The sequence below is a fragment of the Lynx canadensis genome, chromosome A1 (assembly GCF_007474595.2).
Source record: "Lynx canadensis isolate LIC74 chromosome A1, mLynCan4.pri.v2, whole genome shotgun sequence".
In the NCBI taxonomy this organism is placed as follows: Eukaryota; Metazoa; Chordata; class Mammalia; order Carnivora; family Felidae; genus Lynx; species Lynx canadensis.
Window position 1 is genome coordinate 92206681 of NC_044303.2, and position 20213 is coordinate 92226893.

General features: G+C 49.5%; 1 protein-coding gene across 7 annotated transcripts; it reads right to left on the reverse strand.

Annotated features, from left to right (window-relative positions):
• Positions 1–586: 586 nt before the first annotated feature.
• On the reverse strand, positions 587–18887 carry RMND5B (required for meiotic nuclear division 5 homolog B). 7 transcript variants are annotated; one of them, XM_030316566.1, is made up of 10 exons: positions 18591–18881; positions 13240–13390; positions 5146–5291; positions 4870–5010; positions 4261–4361; positions 3912–4078; positions 2855–3020; positions 1593–1695; positions 1337–1491; positions 587–1250 (listed from the first exon to the last, which is right to left on the reverse strand). In XM_030316566.1, the coding sequence occupies exons 2-10, from the start codon at positions 13376–13378 to the stop codon at positions 1187–1189; spliced, it is 1182 nt and encodes a 393-aa protein (XP_030172426.1). In that variant the 5' UTR covers positions 13379–13390; positions 18591–18881; the 3' UTR covers positions 587–1186. The 7 variants fall into 7 exon arrangements, with proteins under 7 accessions (XP_030172426.1, XP_030172434.1, XP_030172393.1 ...); XM_030316574.1 differs by lacking the exon at positions 18591–18881 and adding an exon at positions 6440–6639 and having other exon boundaries at positions 13240–13326; XM_030316533.1 differs by having other exon boundaries at positions 4870–5291; positions 18591–18887.
• Positions 18888–20213: the final 1326 nt, after the last annotated feature.

Genomic DNA, 20213 nt, shown 5'->3' on the forward strand with positions numbered 1-20213 from the left:
AGCAGCCATTCTTGGCAGACAACCTGAAGGACTTACAGGGTGTCCCAGGCTGCTGCCAGACCCAGGCTGAGTCTGGGCCCTCCCATGGCCATGGTAGGTGGCCTCAGGATGAGGCCACTGCAGCCAACCCCATGCCCAGAGCCTGCAGCCCCTGCGCTGGGCACACCCCCATTCCTTTCTTCCTTTTCCTGCCCCTACGAGCCTGAAATGCCACTGGGAAATGTATGGAAACCATTTACCCACGTGCACAGCAAATGTGAAAGAGGGGTATGAAGCTAGAAACAAAACCCTGGGCCACCGTTCCTACTTGGCACAATGACCCCGGTAACCCAGTCCCTTCAGACATTTCAGACTTAGGGTGCCTTCCTGCTCTCTAAGGCCCAGCACAGGGCTCCGTGGGTACACACAGTGACCAAGCTCCATGTGCCCTGGGGTAAACTGAAAAGAGCTTGAGACTGAGGGTCGGATCTGGTTTAAATTCTGAGCTCTCTCCTTTACAAGCTGTGAACCCCGTAAGTCAACTCAGTTTGTCTTCCTAACTCCCCTCGCACTGCTTCCTAGTAAGGAGAGGAAAAGACTTTATACATGTTTGTGTAAAAGCATCTTGCCTGGGGTCTGACATCACCGGGCCCTTTCACCCAGTCAGGGATGTAAAGTGGGTTCTCTCTGGGTACAGTGGGCGTGCAGTGATTCCTTGTCGGTGAAGTAAGGAGAAGGCCTGTGAATATATTTGCTCAGTTATAAAACCACGGCATTCAGTTCAAACCTGACTATTTACAGTGGGAAGTGGATACATACAGTTGTGAGGCTGTACCACTGGAGGAGCAGATACAGCATGGGTGTAGCCATCAGCGACCCGGCTGGGGGTAGGATGCCAGGACTGGGAAGATGTCCATGTTGCCTGCCAAGTCCTCTGCCTCTCTGTTGGTTGTGACTAAGTCAGTGGCAGATACAGATAGGGAAACGGCAGGGGTGCAGAGGCCAGTGTCTACCTACCCTCATGGCCAAGGAGCCAGCTGCCTGGCACAAACTGGTTCATCTCCCTTCTTGGCCTCTGCCTGGAGTGGCACTTGGCCATTTGCACTGAAGTGAACCACAATCCACAGACAGCAGCTACCCCCTCGTAGACAAGACCAAGGCTCAAGGGTGAAAAGCCCCTTTTGACAAAGTTCCTCCCAGGCGGGTATCAGAATATGATGCGTTTCCCGTCAGCTGGGTTCTGCTCCATGGGACAGTAGGGACACTTGAGCCTGCAAAGGGAGGAGAACAAAGAGTATCTCGGGGGCTGGCCAGCAGGAGAGCAAAACGGAGGTGGAGTAGAACCCGGGGAACTTACTTTCCACCGTTAATGAGCTTGTTGAGCGCATCTCGAGAGATCACGTGGCCGCAGATGAGCTTGATGGGAGGGTTGGAATCTGACGTCTGCTGCCGTAGGATGGGGCAGGCAAACACCGAGTGGTACCAGCACTTCATGCCCAGTTCGATCTCGATCTGGGGGTGGGGGCACCACGGAGGGGTGAGCCCCACTTCTGGCCACGGCTGCCCTTCCTGGTGCTGCCGCCAGCCCACACCTCCCCCGCGCCAGGCCTCACCGGTAACTCATCCTTGTGACTCCAGACCCCCGTGCACTGCCGCTGCTCAATCACGGCCTTGATGTTCATCAGCACCGGCAGCGCCACACAGCCAGAGGCAAAGCTGCAGAACAAAGAGCAGGGGCTGCAGTGGCCCAGACCAAGGACCCAGCAGACAAAGGCACCAGCACACTGTTGTTGGCTTGTGTCCTGGGACAGGGTTCTAAAGTGGCACATGGTCAGATTGGTCCTTGAAAATCGCGCCAGTCGCTCATAAAGTGCCACGTGTGGTTAATGTGTGTCCAACTCTAGGATCATTCTAACACACCCCTGAGTTTGCGAACCTATGGGAGAGACAAAAGGAAGATCTAGGGGGCAGATCCCTGCTCGTCCAACTACTGGAATGTCATTGCTGTTAGGGACAGTGATCGGTTTGCAGGGGCCCCAGCCTGCCTGTCTCCCCTGCTCTGTTGTCATAATGCACCTCTGACTGGTTGTCTACATGGTTGTCATCACTTGGAAACGGGGGGAAGACTCAGATCTCACAGTGACTCAGGCAGGGGCAGGGAGTCGACTGGCTGGCGCCTTGGGTGCTAAATACCTATGATGCTCAGGGAAATCGTGCACTACAGAACCATCCGGAAGTGCCACTGGTGTCCCTGCTGGGAAACACTGTTCTGTAACGTGAATCCTTCACCCTGGGGAGGGGAGGGGAGGGGTAGGAGACTCCACAACCAGTCTAAATAAAATGGCACCGTGACGCTATCCGTTGTAGTACAGTCTGGGGTTCTGGGGTCTGTGAGGCCCTGGGCAAGTTCATTTGTGCGTCGAGCCTGTGTGTTTTCTCATCTGTAAAATGAGGATATCCACCTGCAACTCACGACCTTGGGGAGTCATGAGAACATTACTGTAAAGGAGTCTTCCAAGGGAAAAGTCTCAATACATGTTACTCAGCCACTTTCAAATCTCCCTGAAGGGACGTGGTTTGAGATATGAGGTTGAGAGGACAGGCTGCAGGGGGTCTTGTGATAATTCAGGGGTGAGACCTTACAGAAGGGGAACGTTGACCCTGCCCCTGACCTTGCAGTGACATCAGGCCACAACTCTTCCTGATCTCAGCTTCTCCACCTGTAAGAACAGGTAACTCCTACCTGGAGGAATGACTGAAAGAGCCAGTTTAGGTTTGAGAGAACCAAGCACCATCCCTGGCACATGACTGGCCTCGGCAAACTGTTTCCCTGGAAACCCTCCCGCTGGCGCTGCCCCCACAGGGCTGCCTGTACCTGACGCTGAGGGGCGACTCCACCGAGAGCCCCAGCAGGGAACAGGCATCCCGGGTAAAGGTCTCGCAGATCTCTGCCCAGTGGCTGTTGTCCAGAAGGTGGCAGTAGGGCGACTTCTCCAAGCCCAGCCGCAGGTACACCAGACTGCCCATCATCACCTGGATTTCTACAAGGTGAGCAGGGCACAGGTTGGTGCACGGGCTGGGGAGCAGGGCACAGATCTGGGTGCACGGGCTGGAGAGCAGTGCCCAGGGCCCTGAACAGGCTGAGTGGGCGATGAGATGCCCTCGGGCAAAACCAGTTTTCCCTAAAGTCCCATGTGGAGGCGGAGCCTCTTCATGTGTGGGGCAAAGAAGCATCCTCGAAAGGCCATCAGGAGAGTGTGACTTCGCTGCCCATCCTTTCAAGTGCACGATGAAGAGGGAGTCTCCCTCACGTTTCTCTTACCCCAACACTAGCTACTCTCCCTGTTAAAAAAAACTTCCAGGTGGTATCTAGATTTATTAACAGTGCCTGGTTTTCATAATTTCACAAATAAAATGTGAGGTGATAAGTAGATAGAAACAGAGCTAAAGAAAAAAGGGACCAATGGTAGGGGTGGTTACTAGCAGGGAACATCTGGAAAGTGAGGCTCAAATGACTAAGGTGTGGAAACGCTGGTGTGACAGAAGGTTCATGAAGAAAGCTGTGGAGGACATGCCGGGAAGGAGTGGGATTCTCCTAGGTGGGAGGCCTGTATTGAGGCCAGGCAGCATGAGGGCGTGCGTGTCCCAGGCACACACAGGCCCGTCCTGCTGAGTGTGGGTGTGGCACAGAGCAGGTGTCAGGGACCAGAGTGGTCTGAGATGATGGCAGAGGCAGATGCAGAGGAAGAGCCTTGAGTTCGGAGTTCACCTTGGAGACAGTGAGGGAGCGGTCAGAGTTCTCACGCTGGGGAACGGCATTCTGGTTACATGCAGCCCCTCAGGTGGGGCAGGGACCAGCAGCCCAACAGCCTGACCCATGCTGACACCTGCTGGGGTCCAGCAGCACCCACCCTGGCACCCTGAGCGCGTACCTCGCTGGTGCAGCCGTGCAAATGGCTGAAAGTGCCGGGCATAGCTGAGGGCCTCTAGCTGCTTCTCGGGGCCGCTCGCCAGGAGCCGGATGAAGTGCAGTCGGTGCAGCTTGAACTCCAGGGAACTGTTGAGCTCAAGCAGGCGCTGCCTGTGGGAGATGGCCCACCTGGGAAAAAAGGGAGCCGGTGGGGTATTGAGAGGGGTCCTGGGAGAGCTGGGACTGAGGTGGGCTTCAAAAGCCTAAGTGAGGCCCATGACACAGGGCTGGAGTCATGTCAAGTACACTGGGTGACACGGAGACCACAGACATGCCCTGTGCCCCTCCGGCCCATCTGAGGACTAACTTACTCCAACGCCGGCCCTAGGTCTTGTTCGTGCAGAGCTTCCAGGATTCGATTCAGCTCCAGGAAAGGTTGCTTAAAGTCCAAGTCCACATTCAGGGTGGATTCCTGTGGGGGGAGAGCGCAGTCCCATTGCTGGACATTCAGTTCAGAACATTTCAGTTCTATAAGGCTGAGTGTTACATGCTGGCCTCCCAGGGCGCAGACTACACACCCGCCCCAGCCCCAGGGTCTGAGACCTGCGTGGAATAGCATGGTGAGAGCATTGTTCCTCTTCAGTCCTCTTGACTACATTAGGGAAAGCATCCTTTACTTTTACTGTGTGTTTTTAACACCTAACAAGTGCTACTTTGTCGTTTCACTAACCTGCCTATTTAAGAAAGGGCTATTGGGCCTCAACTCAGAACCCTGGCAGGCAACCATAGCTAGAAGTTCTGACTTCATGACTTCACTTTCCATCATATATATGTTTAGAGCTACCTTCTATTTAGGCAGGGGAAATGATTTCCTTTCTAAAACGAACTTCTGTAAAGAATAACAGGAACCTGACATAAAGACAATTATCAAGCGGGAGCAGAATGGGCAGCTGCCAGCACCGTCCGGGCCAGGCCGTTACCTGGCACAGCTCCTCGGCAACACTGAGCATGCCCTGCTGGTACAGGTGCTCCACGATGGCCATCTGTAGGATCTGCTGCTGCTTCTCCCGTGAGTCCCACACTGCGTCGGAGACGACACCACAGATCTCAGAGTCAAAGTTCTGACGAGGACAAGAGACAGGGCTCTGTGACTCAGCATCCATGCTGCTCACGCTCACTTTCCCACCTCCCACCGAGCCCGACACACTAGCTCCAGGGCATCCCCACCCCCAGCCCAGGGATGCCCGCAGGCTCACCCTGTCGATGGCTTTGCCCACTCGAGAGACGCTGCTGTGAATGTCCTTGTGGTCCGAAGCCAGTTTCTGCACGGTGTCTTTGATCTTCCGGCAGCACTGGGACATCACCAGGGAGAGGGTGGCAGAGAGAGGGGTCCCCTGGAGGGCTGCAGGGAAACACCGGCAGTGAGGCAGGACACAGAGGAGCACACCTTGTCCCTGCTTCCTCTAAACACCAGCCTGGAGGCCCAGGAGGAAGCCCTGAACTCCCGAGTAAAGATCTCAGCTTCTGTCCCACATCCTGCCACTTTGTAACTGCATGCCTTGGAGCTGGTCAAGTGGGCCAAGTGGGTTCATCTCTTGGTTCATTTCCTCACCTGTAAAATGGTGTGACAATGCCGGCCCTGTACGCTGCTGTGAAATGTAGATGATTTGGGACTTCCTGTGGGTAAGCCCTTAATTTTAGCTCATTTAATCCTCACCACCGTGCTCTGCAGTGGGCACTATGAATATCCCATCCTGTAGGTGAGGAAGCTGAGGCAGGAGCTTGCCAGGCGACAGCAAAGACAGATGTAAAACCACCACCACACCTGAGGGCTCTTTATGGTCTTGTGTAAGATACCACATGTGAGAAGGCTTTGAACAACAAGGCACTATCCCTGTGTTTGTGCCTTTTATCAACCCAGAGGATACTGCCAGGGAAGCTCAAGGATATTTCTGGCTCACGCCCCCAGGCCTGCAATGGTTTTCAGGCCCCTCCTCCAGCCCAGCATCAATGCGCCTTCTTTAGGCAGCAGCACCTTGGGTCAGGGAAAGAAACATGACCCAAGAAGGTCAGGGAGTGTCTCAACTCCAAGACCAGACGCCCTGGAAGAGAGATGCATTCTGCTAAGATGCTGAACAATCACGATGGGAACTGGAGCTTCTGGAGCACTGTGACCACCTCAGGGGAGCAGTGCTCCGAGTATGAAGCCAGCATACACTGAGGGGATCACGTGAGCACCTGGACGCAGCTGAGCCTGGACATTTCAGTGACCCGAGTCCATAAATCCAGTCTTCCCAACCCCCACCTGTTGGTTTAAGCTGGTCTGAGCTGAGTTTCTGTCACTTGTTTTTGGTTTCTATTTGTTTTTGAGAGAGACAGTGTGTGTGTGAGCAGGGGAGGGACAAAGAGAGAGGGGATAAAATCCCAAGCAAGCTCCGCAATGCCCGATGAGTAGCTCAAACTCACAAACCGTGAGATCATGACCTGAGCCAAAGTTAAGAGTCGGACCCTCCACCCACTGAGCCACCCCAGCACCCCCAGGGTTGTCACCTGTAACTGAATGTATCCTGACAAATATAGACAGGAGGCAGTGGATGGGCCACCCTCCTATGCTGGGGAGATGGGGCAGGACTGCATTCCACTCTGACATCAGTGCCACCTGCCCCAACCCCAGCTTGCCACTCATCCCTCATATTCTGCTCCATTCAGGTCACAGAGGGCCACACTCTGCACATTCCCTGGCCACATTCCTGTTAGGACAAAGCAACAGCTTTCAGGAAACCAAACCCTTTTTGTGTTTTTTTAAAGTAAGCTCTAGGCCCAACGTGGGGCTTGAACTCACAATCCCAAGATCGAGAGTCACATGCTCTACCAACTGAGCCAGCAAGATGCCCCGAAACCAAAGCCTTTTAACCTGAAATCCCCAAATCTTCCCTGCCCAAGGACCCACGGACAACTACGAGCCCTGACAAATCCCCATCTGAGAAAACACAGTCTCCGTGTAAAGATGCTACGGCAGCCATCACCATCTGTTAACCAACAGCACAGTGTACAAGAGTTTCAGACCCACAGAAGGAAACCATTGTACTGCACACAGTTAACATGCCATCAAAGTCAAGGGCATTTGTTATAGCACGGCACAACCATATGATGGAATGGGAAGCCAAAAGGTACAAGGATGAGGCAGAATACTATGTACTAATACAGAACATTCCCCAAGACAAACTAGGAAAGCAAGGTACAGGAAAGCATGTACTTTATTCTACCCTTTTTGCGTTTGGAAAAAAAAAGGGGGGGGGGAATAGACACACATGCCACCTATATGGGCACCCAGATGCTGTCTAGAAAGGCACCTAAGAAACCAGGGACAGGGCTTGACTTGGGAGAGAAGCACACAGACACTGGGAATCAAGGGTGAAAGGGAGACTCACTTTTCACTGTAAGCTTTTCTGACCTTAGTCTTTTTCCATGTGCATGCTTTCTTTAAAAAAAAAAAAAAAAAAAAAAAAAAAAAAGATAAAAAGGAAACAAACTCTATACATTTGTTTTTCTCAGTGCTACTAGTGTAGCAATTCTGAAAATACTTTCTATGTACCACAGAAATCAAGCAGATGAGAAATTTATTGATGTTGTTCGGAGTCAGGCTTCTCACAGATGCAGAAAAGAGATTTGGCTATGGATGGGGGAAGCCTAGGAAGAACCCTGGATATTGGATTGAAATCAGAGGTATCCGCACAAACCCATGGCCTGCAACATACAAAGATCTGTCTGCTAAAAAAACAGATACAACCCCTCAGTAACAACCCAGATCTTGCTTTCTAACTACCATTTTCCACCAAAAGAACCAGTCTCCTTGTAGAAAGAAATTACTGATTCCAGGAACTATCTTATTGTGTAGCCCAAGAAAAAATAAACTAGACTTTGTCAATATTAAAAATTTTATGCTTCGGGGGTGCCTGGGTGGCTTAGTCGGTAAAGCATCAGACTTCAGCTCAGGTCATGATCTCATGGTTCAGGAGTTCTAGCCCCATGTCAGGCTCTGTGCTGACAGCTCAGAGCCTGGAGCCTGCTTCAGATTCTGTCTCCCTCTCTCTCTGCCCCTCCCCTACTCATGCTCTGTCTCTCTCTCTCTCTCTCTGTCAAAAATAAATAAAAACATTAAAAAAATTTTTTTTTTTTAATTTCATGCTTCAAGGCACCTGGGTGGCTCAGTCAGTTAAGTGTCTGACTTTGACTCAGGTCATGACCTCACAGTTCATGGGTTCGAGCCCTGCATTGGGCTCTGTGCTGACAGCTCAGAGCCTGGAGCCTGCTTTGTATTTTGCCTCCCTCTCTCTCTGCCCCTCCCCCTCTGTCTCTGTCTCTCTCAAAAGTAAATAAACATAAAAAAAAAATTTATGCTTCAAAGGATACTATCAAAAAAGTGAAAAGACATGACAAGTGCCTGGGTGGCTCAGTCAGTTAAGCTTTAAATTTTTTTTATGTTTATTTTTGAGAGAGACAGAGACAGAGTGCAATTGGGGGGGTGGGGCGGAAGGCGGTGTGCAGAGAGAGAGGGAGACACAGAATCCAAAGCAGGCTTCAGGCTCTGAGCTGTCAGTACAGAGCCCAACGTGGGGCTCGAACTCGTTAACCACAAGATCATGACCTGAGCCGAAGCTGGGCGCTCAACCAACTGAGCCACCCAAGCGCCCCTCAGTCAGTTAAGCTTTAGACTCTCGATTTAGGCTCAGGTCATGATTTCATGGTTCATGAGATTGAGCCCTGCGTTGGGCTCTGCAATGACAGTGTGTGGGGCCTGCTTGGGATTCTCTCTCCCCCTCTCTCTCTTTCTCAAAATAAATGAATAAACTTAAATATATATATATATATATATATATATATATATATACATACACATACACACACACACACACACACACATATCCACTAAGAGTCTACTATTAACATATAGGGGCACCTGGATGGCTCAGTCAGTTGGGTGTCTGACTTTGGCTCACTATTTGTGAGTTCGAGCCCCACATCGGGCTCTCTACTGACAGCTCAGAGCCTGAAGCCTGCTTCGGATTCTGTGTCTGCTTCTCTCTCTGCCCCTCCCCCCACTCACACTCTGTCTCTCTCAAAAATAAAATAAAAACATAAAAAAAATTTTTTTAAGAATATATAAAGAACTTGTACAACTTAACAATAAAGAGAGCCAATTTAAAAATGGTAAACAATTAAGTAGACATTTCTCTAATGAAGATATATGTTCAAGAAGCACATGAAAAGATGCTCAGCATCATGAGTCAGTAGGGAAATGCAAAGCAAAACCACAGTAAGATATCACTTCATATTCACTAGGATGGCCATAATCAAAAAAACAGGTAAAAACAAGTATTGATGAAGATAGGAGGAAATTTGAACCCACATACATTGCTGGTGGGAGGGCAAAATGTTGCATCTACCTTTGGAAAACAGTCTGCCAGTTCCTCAAAAAGTTAACAGAGAGTTACCACATGACCCAGCATAGAAAAAAAGATGCAAGTACTGATAATACTGTAACATGTCTGAGCCTTGAAAACATTATGCTAAGTGAAAGAAGCCAGACATAAAGGCCACATACTGTAGGAATGCATTTGTACGAAGTATCTTGGATAGGTAATCCATGGAGACAAAGTAGGTAAGTGGCTGCAGGATGTGAAAGAAGGGGAGAAATGGAGTGATTGTTGGTGGGTAGGATTCGTTTTTGGGGTGATGAAAATTCTGAAATTAGATAGTGGTAGTGATGGTACAGCCGTGTAAATACACTAACAACCACTGAACGGCACACTTTAAAAGAATGAAACTTAAGGGGCACCTGAGTGGCTCAGTTAAGCGTCTGACTTTGGCTCAGGTCATGATGTCATGTTTTGTGAGTTCGAGCCCCATGTCAGGCTCTGTGCTGACACCTCAGAGCCTGGAGCCTGCTTCGAATTCTGTGTCTCCTTCTCTCTCTGCTCCTCCCTGTTCACACTCTGTCTCTCTCTCAAAAAATAAACAAAAAATGTTAAAAAAAAAAAAAAAAGAATGAAACTTAAATTACAGCTCAATTAAAAAAAAAGGACATAGGAATTGGGTGACCTTTGGTCAAATCTAAGACAATTTAAGCATCAAAATAAATAGTAACAGTAATGGATTATAGCCCATCGAATAAAATAAGAATCTATGAGGTGTGAGCTAATAAATAAATAAATAAATAAATAAATAAATAAATAAATAAGGGAAAAAGGAAAGCTGAATGCCAATGAATACAGTGGACCCTTGAGCAACACAGGACTTAAAGGCGCTGACCCCATGCAGTCAAAAATCTGTGTATAATTTTTGTTTTTAATTTTTTATTAAAAAAATTTTTTTAATGTTTATTTTTGAGACAGAGAAAGAGCACAAGCAGGGGAGGGGCAGAGAGAGAGGGAGACACAGAATCTGAATCAGGCCCCAGGCTCCAAGCTGTCAGCACAGAGCCTGATGAAGGGCTTGAACTCATGGACCGCAAGATCATGCCCTGAGCCGAAGTTGGACGCTCAACTGACTGAACCACCCAGGAGCCCCATTTAATTTTGTATTTTAGAGAGACAGAGTGCACAAGTGGGAGACAGGGGAGGAGGAGGAGGAGGAGGAGGGGGGGTGGGGGGAGAGAGAGAAAGAGAGAGAGAGAATCCCAAGCAGGCTCCTCACCATAAGCACAGAGCCAAATGTGGGGCTCAAACTCACAAACTGTGAGATCATGACCTGAGCCAAGATCAAGAATCAGATGCTTAACTGACTGAGCCACCCAGGCACCCACCCCCCTTTTTAAAAGTTTATTTGAAGGTTTATAGCTTTACCTTTTTTTTTTTAGTTTTTCTTTTTCTTAATGTTTATTTTTGAGGTGGGGGGTGGGCAGACAGAGGGGGACAGAGGATCTAAAGTGGGCTCTGGACTGATAGCAGCAAGCCCAATGTGGGGCTCAAACTTACAAATCACAAGAGCATGACCCAAGCAGAAGTTGGACACTCAACCAACTGAGCCACCCAGGTGCCCCATCTCTTTTTTTTTCCCCCAGGAATAGAATTTAGTGATTCACCACTTACATATAACACCCAGTGCTCATTCCAACAAGTGTCCTCCTTAATGCCCCTTGCCCATTTAGCCCATTTTTTAAAAAAAATTTTAATTAATCTCTGTGCCCAATGTGGGGCTCAAAGTCATGACTCCAAGATCAACAGTCGCATGCTCTATCCCCTGAACCAGCCAGGCAGCCCTAACTTTTGATTCCCCAAAAACTTAACTACAAATAGCTTACTGTTAACTGGAAGCCTTACCAATAACATAAACAGTCAATTGACACATATTTTGTATGTCAGGTATTATGTACTGTATTTTTACAATAAAGCTAGGAAAAAGAAAATGTCATTGAGAAAATCATACAGAATAAGAAATATATTTATAGTACTGTACTGTATTTATGGAAAAACAAATCTGCATGTAAGCGGACCCTCACAGTTCAAATCTGTGTTGTTCAAGACTCAAATGTATGTAAGGAACGACAGAGCAGAAAAAGTCACCCATGTTGCAACCAGCTTTGTAATAACTAATTAAAGGCAAGAAACCTCAATGGACACTAAAGTTAGTGGGCTGACATTTGATAACGCTCAGGACATTTACACAGTCTCAAAGCATCTCTCCTCAAATTTCTTACTAATTAACTGGTGAGAAATATTACCCTTACAGGGAGAGGGGGGTAAGGGGAGGGAGGGAACCTGGTGGACCCTTCTTACCCAAGTAATCAAAGTTCACATCACCAATCATGGAACAAGCTGACACCTTGTACCTCCTGATATGATGCACTGAGAACCATACTGCTTCTAAAGTACTGCTACCCAAGATGTAAAATCTGACTGAGGAGGAAACAGCAGACAAGTCCAAACCAAGAGATATTCTGCAAGACCATTAGCCTTAGTGTTTCAAAAAAATTTTTATAACATTTATTATTTTTGAGAGACAGAGAGAAACACAGCAAGAGCAGGGCAGGGGCAGAGAGAGAGGGAGACACAGAATCTGAAGCAGGCACCAGTCTCTGAGCTATCAGTACAGAGCCCGTTGGGGGGCTTGAACCCATGAACCACGAGATCATGACCTGAGCCGAAGTCGGACAGACAACTTAACCGACTGAGCCACCAAGGTGCCCCTAGCCTTAATTCTTCAAAAATGTCAAATGTCCTGAAAGACAAAGACCAAGTAAAAGAAATGTCCCAGGTTTAAAAAACCAAAGATTATGGGGTGCCTGGGTGGCTCAGTCGGATAAGTGTCCACCTTCGGCTCAGGTCATGGATTGCATGGTTTGTGGGTTCAAGCCCCCTGTCGGGCTCTGTGCTGACAGCTCAGGGCCTGGAGCCTGCTTCGGATTCTGTATCTCCCTCTCTCTCTGCCCCTCCCCCACTTGTGCTTTGTCTCTCTCTCTCTCTCTCTCTCTCAAAAATAAATAACATTAAATTAAAATTTAATTAATAAATTTTAATAAATTTATAAATAAATTTATAAATAAATTTAATAAAATTAAAACATAAAATTAAAAAAGAAAAAACAAAGATTAGACATGGGAAACAATGTAGTGCATGATCCTGGAATGGGGAATAAACTTAAAAGGTTTTATGAAAACCATCGGACAATGATAAAATCAAAGTATGAGCTGAACTGATTAGGCCATCATATTGTATTAATATTTAACTGATTGATTTTAATAATTACACTGTACTTATGTAAAAGAATACCCTTGACCTTAGGAAATACACACCGAAAGTTTAGGGGCCAAGTGGTTTGAGATCTGCAACTTACTTTCAAATGGTTGCAAGAGTATGCAAGAGAAGTGATAAAGCAAATCTGGCAATCGTATCCACAGTTTGTGAATTTGGATGAAGAGTATATATGAGTTCTTTATACTATTCCTGGAACTTTTCTGTAAATTTGAAACTACCCCAAAATGTCTTTTTTTTGAAAGAAGAAAGCAAGTGGGGGAGGTAGAGAGTGACAGAGAGAATCAAGCAGGCTCTGCGCCCAGCACGGAGCCCCACACATGGCCTGATCGCATGACCCTGAGATCGTGACCTGAGCCGAAATCAAGATTTGGACACTTAACTGACTGAGCCACCCAGGCACCCCTAAATTAGTAACTTCTGTTGGGACTTTTGAAATAGCTCAGAATGACTTCCATTATCCTTCAAGGAGGCCTAGGGATCCATGTACTGACGTCCACAAACCATCATCCTTCTAGAAGCCTGTCACCAAGCACCCCTGGGGTCTCCTAGGCTCCCCCCGGAGGCAGACATGGGGCTCTCACGGGGGACACCCACCTGCATTGGCCAGCTCAGCCCGCAGCTGGCCCACGTAGTGTAGCAGCTCCTCCAGGCTCTGCTCACAGTGCTGCCCATAGGTCAGAAACTTCTGCAGGACCTTGTCCACCTCTCTCTCCACACTCGCGCACTGCTCCATGGTGGCCTCTGCCTGTGGGCAGAAGGGGTCCGCTGCATCAGGCCCCACCTGGGCTGGGGGGGGGGTGCATGGTAGGGAGGGCTCCCAGATCCCCCTCGCCACACCCATGTCATTTATCAATGCTCAGAAATTCCCAGCTTCAAATAGGAGTCCACAGCGCCCATCACTCCAGCCAGGGGGCCCTGTCGGGGGGTCCAGGCAAGCATAAGGACAGGTTTTCTGAATCATGGTGACAAAATTACTGTTTTCAACTCTTTTCATTCTATAATCCTTGTTCATCTTTTTTTCTTTAAATTTTTTTAATGTTTATTTACTTTTGAGAGAGAGAGACACACACACACAGAGAATCCACAACAGGCTCCAGGCTCTGAGCTGTCAGCATAGACCCCGACATGGCGCTCAAACCCACGGACTGCAAGATCATGGCCTGAAGCCAAAGTCAGCCACTCAACTGACTGAGCCACCCAGGTGCCCCTTTGTTCATCTCTTTTTAATCAGAAGAAAGAGCAGGACTCCCAGAGCCTTCAGCAGACAATACTATCTAGTAGAAATACATACAGATGCTGCCTATTTTCATATTTCATGTATTTTTATATATTCATCATAAGTGCCTTCTTTTTGGCTAGTGGACTTGGTTTTCCACATACCACAGTGATAGAAGCCACAAAGGCAGTCCTCGAATGGCTGATAACTGAAAATGCAGCCTAAGGAACAACTGTCCACCACGTGGGCCTGATGGGCTTTGCCTCAGCAAAGCATATTCAGCAGCCCTTGCTGCTCACCCACAGACAGGCAGCCTGTGTCCAACCAGCCTGAACCCTTGCTCCCTCCAGGCTCCATGCTGCTTCTGCTCCCGGGTATGCTATTAGCCCTCAGCCGTCACTGCTTGAGAAGCTGGCTCATCCTTTCTGAGGCAGCTCAGAGATCACCTCCTCCAGCAGCCATCCCTAGCTTACTGCTGCTCGGCTCCCTCAACTCCCACATGGCCCCCTTCAATTTCAGTTTGGATCACCAGATAATGTGAGATATTTGAGTAAACTAGGTATTTGAGGGCCTGCCTCCCCCATTGGACTAGAACATCTCTCATCTTCTTCCCTCCCTTCTCATTATACCATTAAAAGAAAGCTGACTTTTCTCATACCACCACCAAGGTGCCTTCCTCAGTCCCTTCCACCCTGGGCCCACGACTCCCCTCTATTCCAGAGCAGCTTTTGATGCTGACCACATGGATAGTCCTCAAAATGTCAGTGACAGAGTTCCCTCCCTATCGTTCCATCCAATGGATTTGAAAGGAAAGGGCTCTCTTGAACGTTCAAATCTAGCCAGCTGTCCATTCTCTCAAAGAAGGGTCCAGAGTAACACACAAGAATCCCATGGCTGAGGGGACCGTTGGGATGCTCCCAGTTTCACGAGACTCCCCATTCACACCAGCAGTGCCAGCCCTGGCCTCATCATCTTGGCCCAGCCTGTAGCCCCCTCCTTTGCAGACAAGGGATGAGTGATGGGGAAATGGCAACCAGGGCCTAGAGATGTGGTTTTGCCCTCTATCCTTATGGCTGATGTCATCACACTAGAATTTGTAATCATAATTGTGATGTACAGAGGTCATGTCTCCCTCCTCATGCCCCCTGGGCAAATACCCTACAACTGAATATGAGCCATATGGGCAAAATATACCAGGGACTCCTGTCTGAAATAGTAATAATTATTATTACTCCTACTAATAATGTTTCATAGGGGCTTAACATGTGTCAGGCACTGTTCTAACGATTTTGCGTGCATTAACTAATTTAGTTTTTTTTTTTATGTTTATTTATTTATTTTGAGGGGGGGCAGGGGCAGAGAGAGAGAATCCTAAGCAGCCTCTGCACTGTTAGCCAGAACCCTACACAGGGCTCAATCTCACAACCAACCATGAGATCATAACCTGAGCCAAAATCAAGGGTCAGACACTTAAGCGATTGAGCCACCCAGGCGCCCCGGATTTAATTCTTATCAAAACACCATGAAGTAGGTCTAGTATTAGATCCATTTTACAGATGACAGAAGATTAAATAACTTGCCCAAGGTCATGAAGCTAAGAAAGGGGAGGACCTGGTAAGTGAAGCCAGGCAGTCTGGCTCCAGAGCCCTTCTCTGAAGCACTTCGCATCACACTTAAACCAGCTTAAACAGGCCGCCATCTCACCAGGAGAGGAAAGCAGCCAGTATCTGTGGCTGGAATGAGTGCACAGCAATGATTAATGACACCAAGCAACAGAAAATCAACCACACAGCCTGTGAGATGATCAACTAGGAAAGATGGCACCACAAAAGAATGTTTGCCAAGAGTTGGGGAACCAACTAGGATCACAATCTACCAAAAACAAGCTCAAGAAAGGTCAGGACCTCACCGAGGTCAAACAAGTCTGACCCTGTGGGACACCAACCGAGGCCAGGATTATCTAAGGGAAGCCCAAGTCAACATCTCGAAATTGTATCAAAAAGCTGAGGGAGGAGTTGGGTACAAGGATTTTCACCCCAGCACTGTGTGTTGTGGCAGGAAGTGGAAGACAATCTAGGAGCCACGGGGAGAGGCATTGGAGGGGGGAGGCACTGATAAGTCAAGGAAGTAAAATATGGGAGATGCATCTATGGAAACCTGGTTAGCATTTAGAAGCCACCTCAGAGATACTCACAGGATCATCAATAAAATCCCAAAGACACAGCCCTGAAGGGGAAAAAAGAAACAAGGAACTCTAGGCAGAATACCATTTATGTAAATTAAAAATCTATGGGGACGCCTGGGTGGCGGAGTCGGTTGAGCCTTGAGCGTCTGACTTCGTCTCAGGTCATGATCTCACAGCTTGTGAGTTTGAGCCCCACGTCAGGTTCTGTGCTGACAGCTCAGAGCCTGGAGCCTGCTTCAGATTGTGTCTCCCTCTCTCTCTGCCCCTAACCCACTTGCATTCTGTCTCTGTCTCTCTCAAAAACAAATAAACATTAAAAAATTTTTTTTAAAAAATCTATGCGTACAACCAAGGACACAGGCAAATAAAAGGATTTACACTAAACATAGCAGGGTGGTTTCCTGTGGGCGGAGGGTGGGGGGAGAAGGAAGGAAAGGGGATAAAAGGGAATACATAAATAAATACAAAAGAGATAGAGGCCCTGCCTGAACCAGTTAAATGTGTAACGAACTGAGGAGTCTGATGAACTCAATAAAATCTAAAATAAAATAAATAAGCCAGGAAAACAGAACTGCATGCAAGTATTCTACCCAAAAGCCCAGGAGGCTAATTCAGTGTGTCCACGGTGAGCCACTCTGCCTCAACCACAGTCGGTCATGTTCACCAGGCACTAGGATGGATGAGTGTGAGTTTGTCTTTGACAAGCTTCATGATGAATCCAGTGGAATTTCATGTCCATTTCCAGCCCTCCTCCCCAAGGTCTCACATGTACAGAAACGATCCACTAGGACGATCCCTTCAAACATCAGACCCTGTCACCCCTTGACTCAACACTGCCTGGCTTGACGCACAAGCCATGTGTAGTTACACATTCGCTTCCTTTGCACAAGCTACTCCTGTGTCCAGAGTGCCCTGTGCACTCCTCTGTATGGAGGCCGCAAGAAGCAGTTTAATCACCAGCTCCCCACAAGGCCCTCGACGAAATCCCCCCTGGTGTCTCCTTCTGGTTCGCAAACCTCTGTGGAAGACACCCATTCCACACTCCTCTGAGTCCTCAGCACTGTGGCACAGTAACTGCCTCTTTACAGGTCTCCTACTAGACTGTGAGCTGCTCAGGGCTGGAGGCCAATCTTGTCCTCTTTCTCCCCTCAGCACCCAGCCCAGGGCCTGGTCCACAGTGGCTGTTCAGTGATTACAGGTCTCCTACTAGACTGTGAGCTGCTCAGGGCTGGAGGCCAATCTTGTCCTCTTTCTCCCCTCAGCACCCAGCCCAGGGCCTGGTCCACAGTGGCTGTTCAGTGAATTCTTGCTGATTAAATGGCGCATCCATCTCCTAACCGTTGGGCTAGGGGACCTGAGCTTGAACCTGCAGGGGGGTGGACAGGAAGACACATGAATAAAGTATTAAAATCCCCACTAAGGCATGCATGGGTTTTGTCCCCAGTCAGTCTTCAGCATCCTGAAACAGAAGGGCCCCCTTCTGAGGCAAAAGGGAAGAAGGGAAGCTTATGCAAAACACAGAAAGGTCCCCTTTGCCATTTGACACAGAACTGGACAGCCTTGGGGCACCGGGATTGAGCGTCTGACTTTGGTTCAGGTCATGATCTCACAGTTTGTGGGTTCGAGCCCCGCATCTCGCTCTGTGCTGACATCGCAGAGCCTGCTTCAGATCCTCTGAACCCCCTCTTTCTGCACCTCCCCCGCTCACTCGCTCTCTCTCTCAAAAATAAAAAAAATAAACATTAAAAAAAATGCCTAGGACTGGACAGCTTCCATTGACCCAACTCTTACACTTCTGCACCCCTCACTTCTATCCAGTCTCCACCCTGCCCACCAGTCCTCTGCTTAAAACCCAACAGATCCCTACTGTACTCAGAATAAAATCCCCTCCTTTTTTTTTTTAGTTTATTTATTTCTTTTAGTAATCTCTACACCCAACACGGAGCTCGAATTCACCACCCTGAGATCAAGAGTCACATGCTCCTCTGAGCCAGCCAGGTGCCTCCCACCTCCTTTTTATGGCCCACGAGACTCTATGTGAGCTGACTTCCAACCACCCCTCCTTGCTCAGCTACCACTCTCCCCTTCACTGCCCATACTCCAACCATACCAGCCTCCTTTCTGTCCTTGACTACAATGAGTTTATTTCTGTCTCAGGGCCTGTGACTGGCTGTTCCCTCTGCCTGATACACTCTTCCCCCAAATCTTCCCATGACTGGCTCCTTGTCAGGGTCCAATGTCAACATCATCTCTTCAGAGGTGCTCTCCTACATCACAGTATCTAATGTTGACCCTTCTGCTCCACCCCCACTCCAGACACCCTATCTTATCACCCCGTTCCTTCTGTTCATTATACATCCCTAGCTGAAGTTTCAAATCTTTCGTCATCAGCCAAAACTGGAGGACAAAGCCCACCATTTGCAACTCCTAAGCTGTAACTCCTACTAGGAATTTCGCCTGCATTAACGTGCAAATGACTGGCACACTCCTACTCATCCTTCAGAAGACCCTGATTGAAAGCCCCGTCTGGCCCCCTTGAGTTACCTCAGACCCGGCCGGGTCGCACTAGAACGGGTCCTCTCAGTTCGAGGGACTCCCCTGGCAGAGGCGGCTCCTCCAGGGTCCTGTGAGTCCGTGGGACTCCAGCTGCTCCGGGCCGACGACTGGGGAGAAAACAAGCCCACAGGCAGGCTGGGGCGGGCGCCTGAGGGGCTGCGGAGAAGGCCCAGAGCCTGGGAGCGCGGCGGAGCTCCCGTCCCCCGCGCCCCCGTTGGCCGGCCCGGCGCCCCTTGTCCTGGGCCCGCACCTCACCGCCCGGAAGCCAGCCGGTTCTCACCTCTTCCCACAGCCGGAGCCCTGGCTTCCGGCGCCTCTGTCATCGGAACCGGAAGTCTCGGCGGTTGCTGGGCTGGGCTGGGCCCGCCCACTCGCGGCCTCGCGGAGGGGTGGCCGTCCCTGGAGCCCGGCTTTGGGCCGGAGCGCCGGGCTTTCCCCTCACGCACTCCAAGAGTGGAGTCGCCCGCAGGAGGTGCCTTGCCGCCGGAAGCCGCGCCTCCACCCGTCCGGCGGTCGCCTCTGGGCTTCACCGGGCTCCCGCAACCGCCTGCAGAGCTGCGACCCTCCCAGTCAGCAGGAAGGAATCGTGCCGACCACTTGCCCCCCGGCGGGGCCGCGTGTGCCTGGTCGGCCCGACTTCTCCACCCGGGTCCCAGCGGCCCAACTCGGCTCTCGGAAGCCCCAAACCCGGAACAACTGTGCCTCCCCGGCTCCTTGCCTTTCGCCTTCCTTCAAAGGGAGGACAATACCGAACAGCATAGTGCATGTTAGGGGTGCAGGAGTTAAACTTTCCTGATGTGGTTCCTTGGTGCTCTTTATGAAACATCAAGCGATGTTTAAATTTTTTTTTTCTGCCCAGCCTCGCTGGTCCCCTAAACCTGTACTTGATATACCCACTGGGTATTCAACAGAAGGATTCTGCTGGTGGCGGGGGTCCCAGCCCCTGTCTGGCTGCCCTCTGAGAACGCCCCCCTTGAGGGGCGGGGAGTGGGGTGGGGGAGAGATGGGGGTTGCAAAATGGCCCTAAGGAGGAAGGGTAAGGGTTAGGAAGGGAGAGGAGACCTAGGCCAGGACGGAATTCACGATACCCCCCAGACCCCCTTCCTACACAGGGGAGGGGCAGAGAAACTCCCCATTTCCTCCGCAGGCCTCAGGGATTTGGACTAGAAACAGCCCAAGAAAAAAGACTCTTATCTCTTGTTTCCGTGATTTCCTGCTCCCTTTTGGGGCTAGTCTCATTCCAGAGCAACCTCCCCTCCAACCCTCCAGGCCTCCTTCCCACCTCCACCCACCCCCAAATGCTCTTGCGCAATCTTGTTTTCTGTATAGCGTTTGCACAATCCAGTTGTGTTTTCTTTATAGCATTTGACTTGAAATTGTCTTGTGTGTTTATTCGTTTATTCTGTCTTCCGGCCCCTAACACATACACACCCTTTAGGATAAAAGGTCCTTTGGAGTAAGGACTCTAGACTCATCACTGCTGTATCCTCAACACCACGTTCTTGGGACACAGTAAGTGCTCAAAAATACTCCGAGGTAGCCAATATCCTCTACTCCTGAAGGAGGAAAGGCAGCTCCAAAACCTTATGACACACACAGGGAAGAGGGCAG

Excerpts from the sequence above, each read along its gene's own strand:
- RMND5B (XM_030316533.1), bottom strand. The coding sequence starts at position 13,378 with ATGGAGCAGTGCGCGAGTGTGGAGAGAGAGGTGGACAAGGTCCTGCAG. Across the intron at positions 4,362-4,869 it reads TTGCCGAGGAGCTGTGCCAG|GAATCCACCCTGAATGTGGA; the intron begins GTAACGGCCTGG and ends CTCCCCCCACAG. Across the intron at positions 3,021-3,911 it reads TGCACGGCTGCACCAGCGAG|AAATCCAGGTGATGATGGGC; the intron begins GTACGCGCTCAG and ends CTCACCTTGTAG.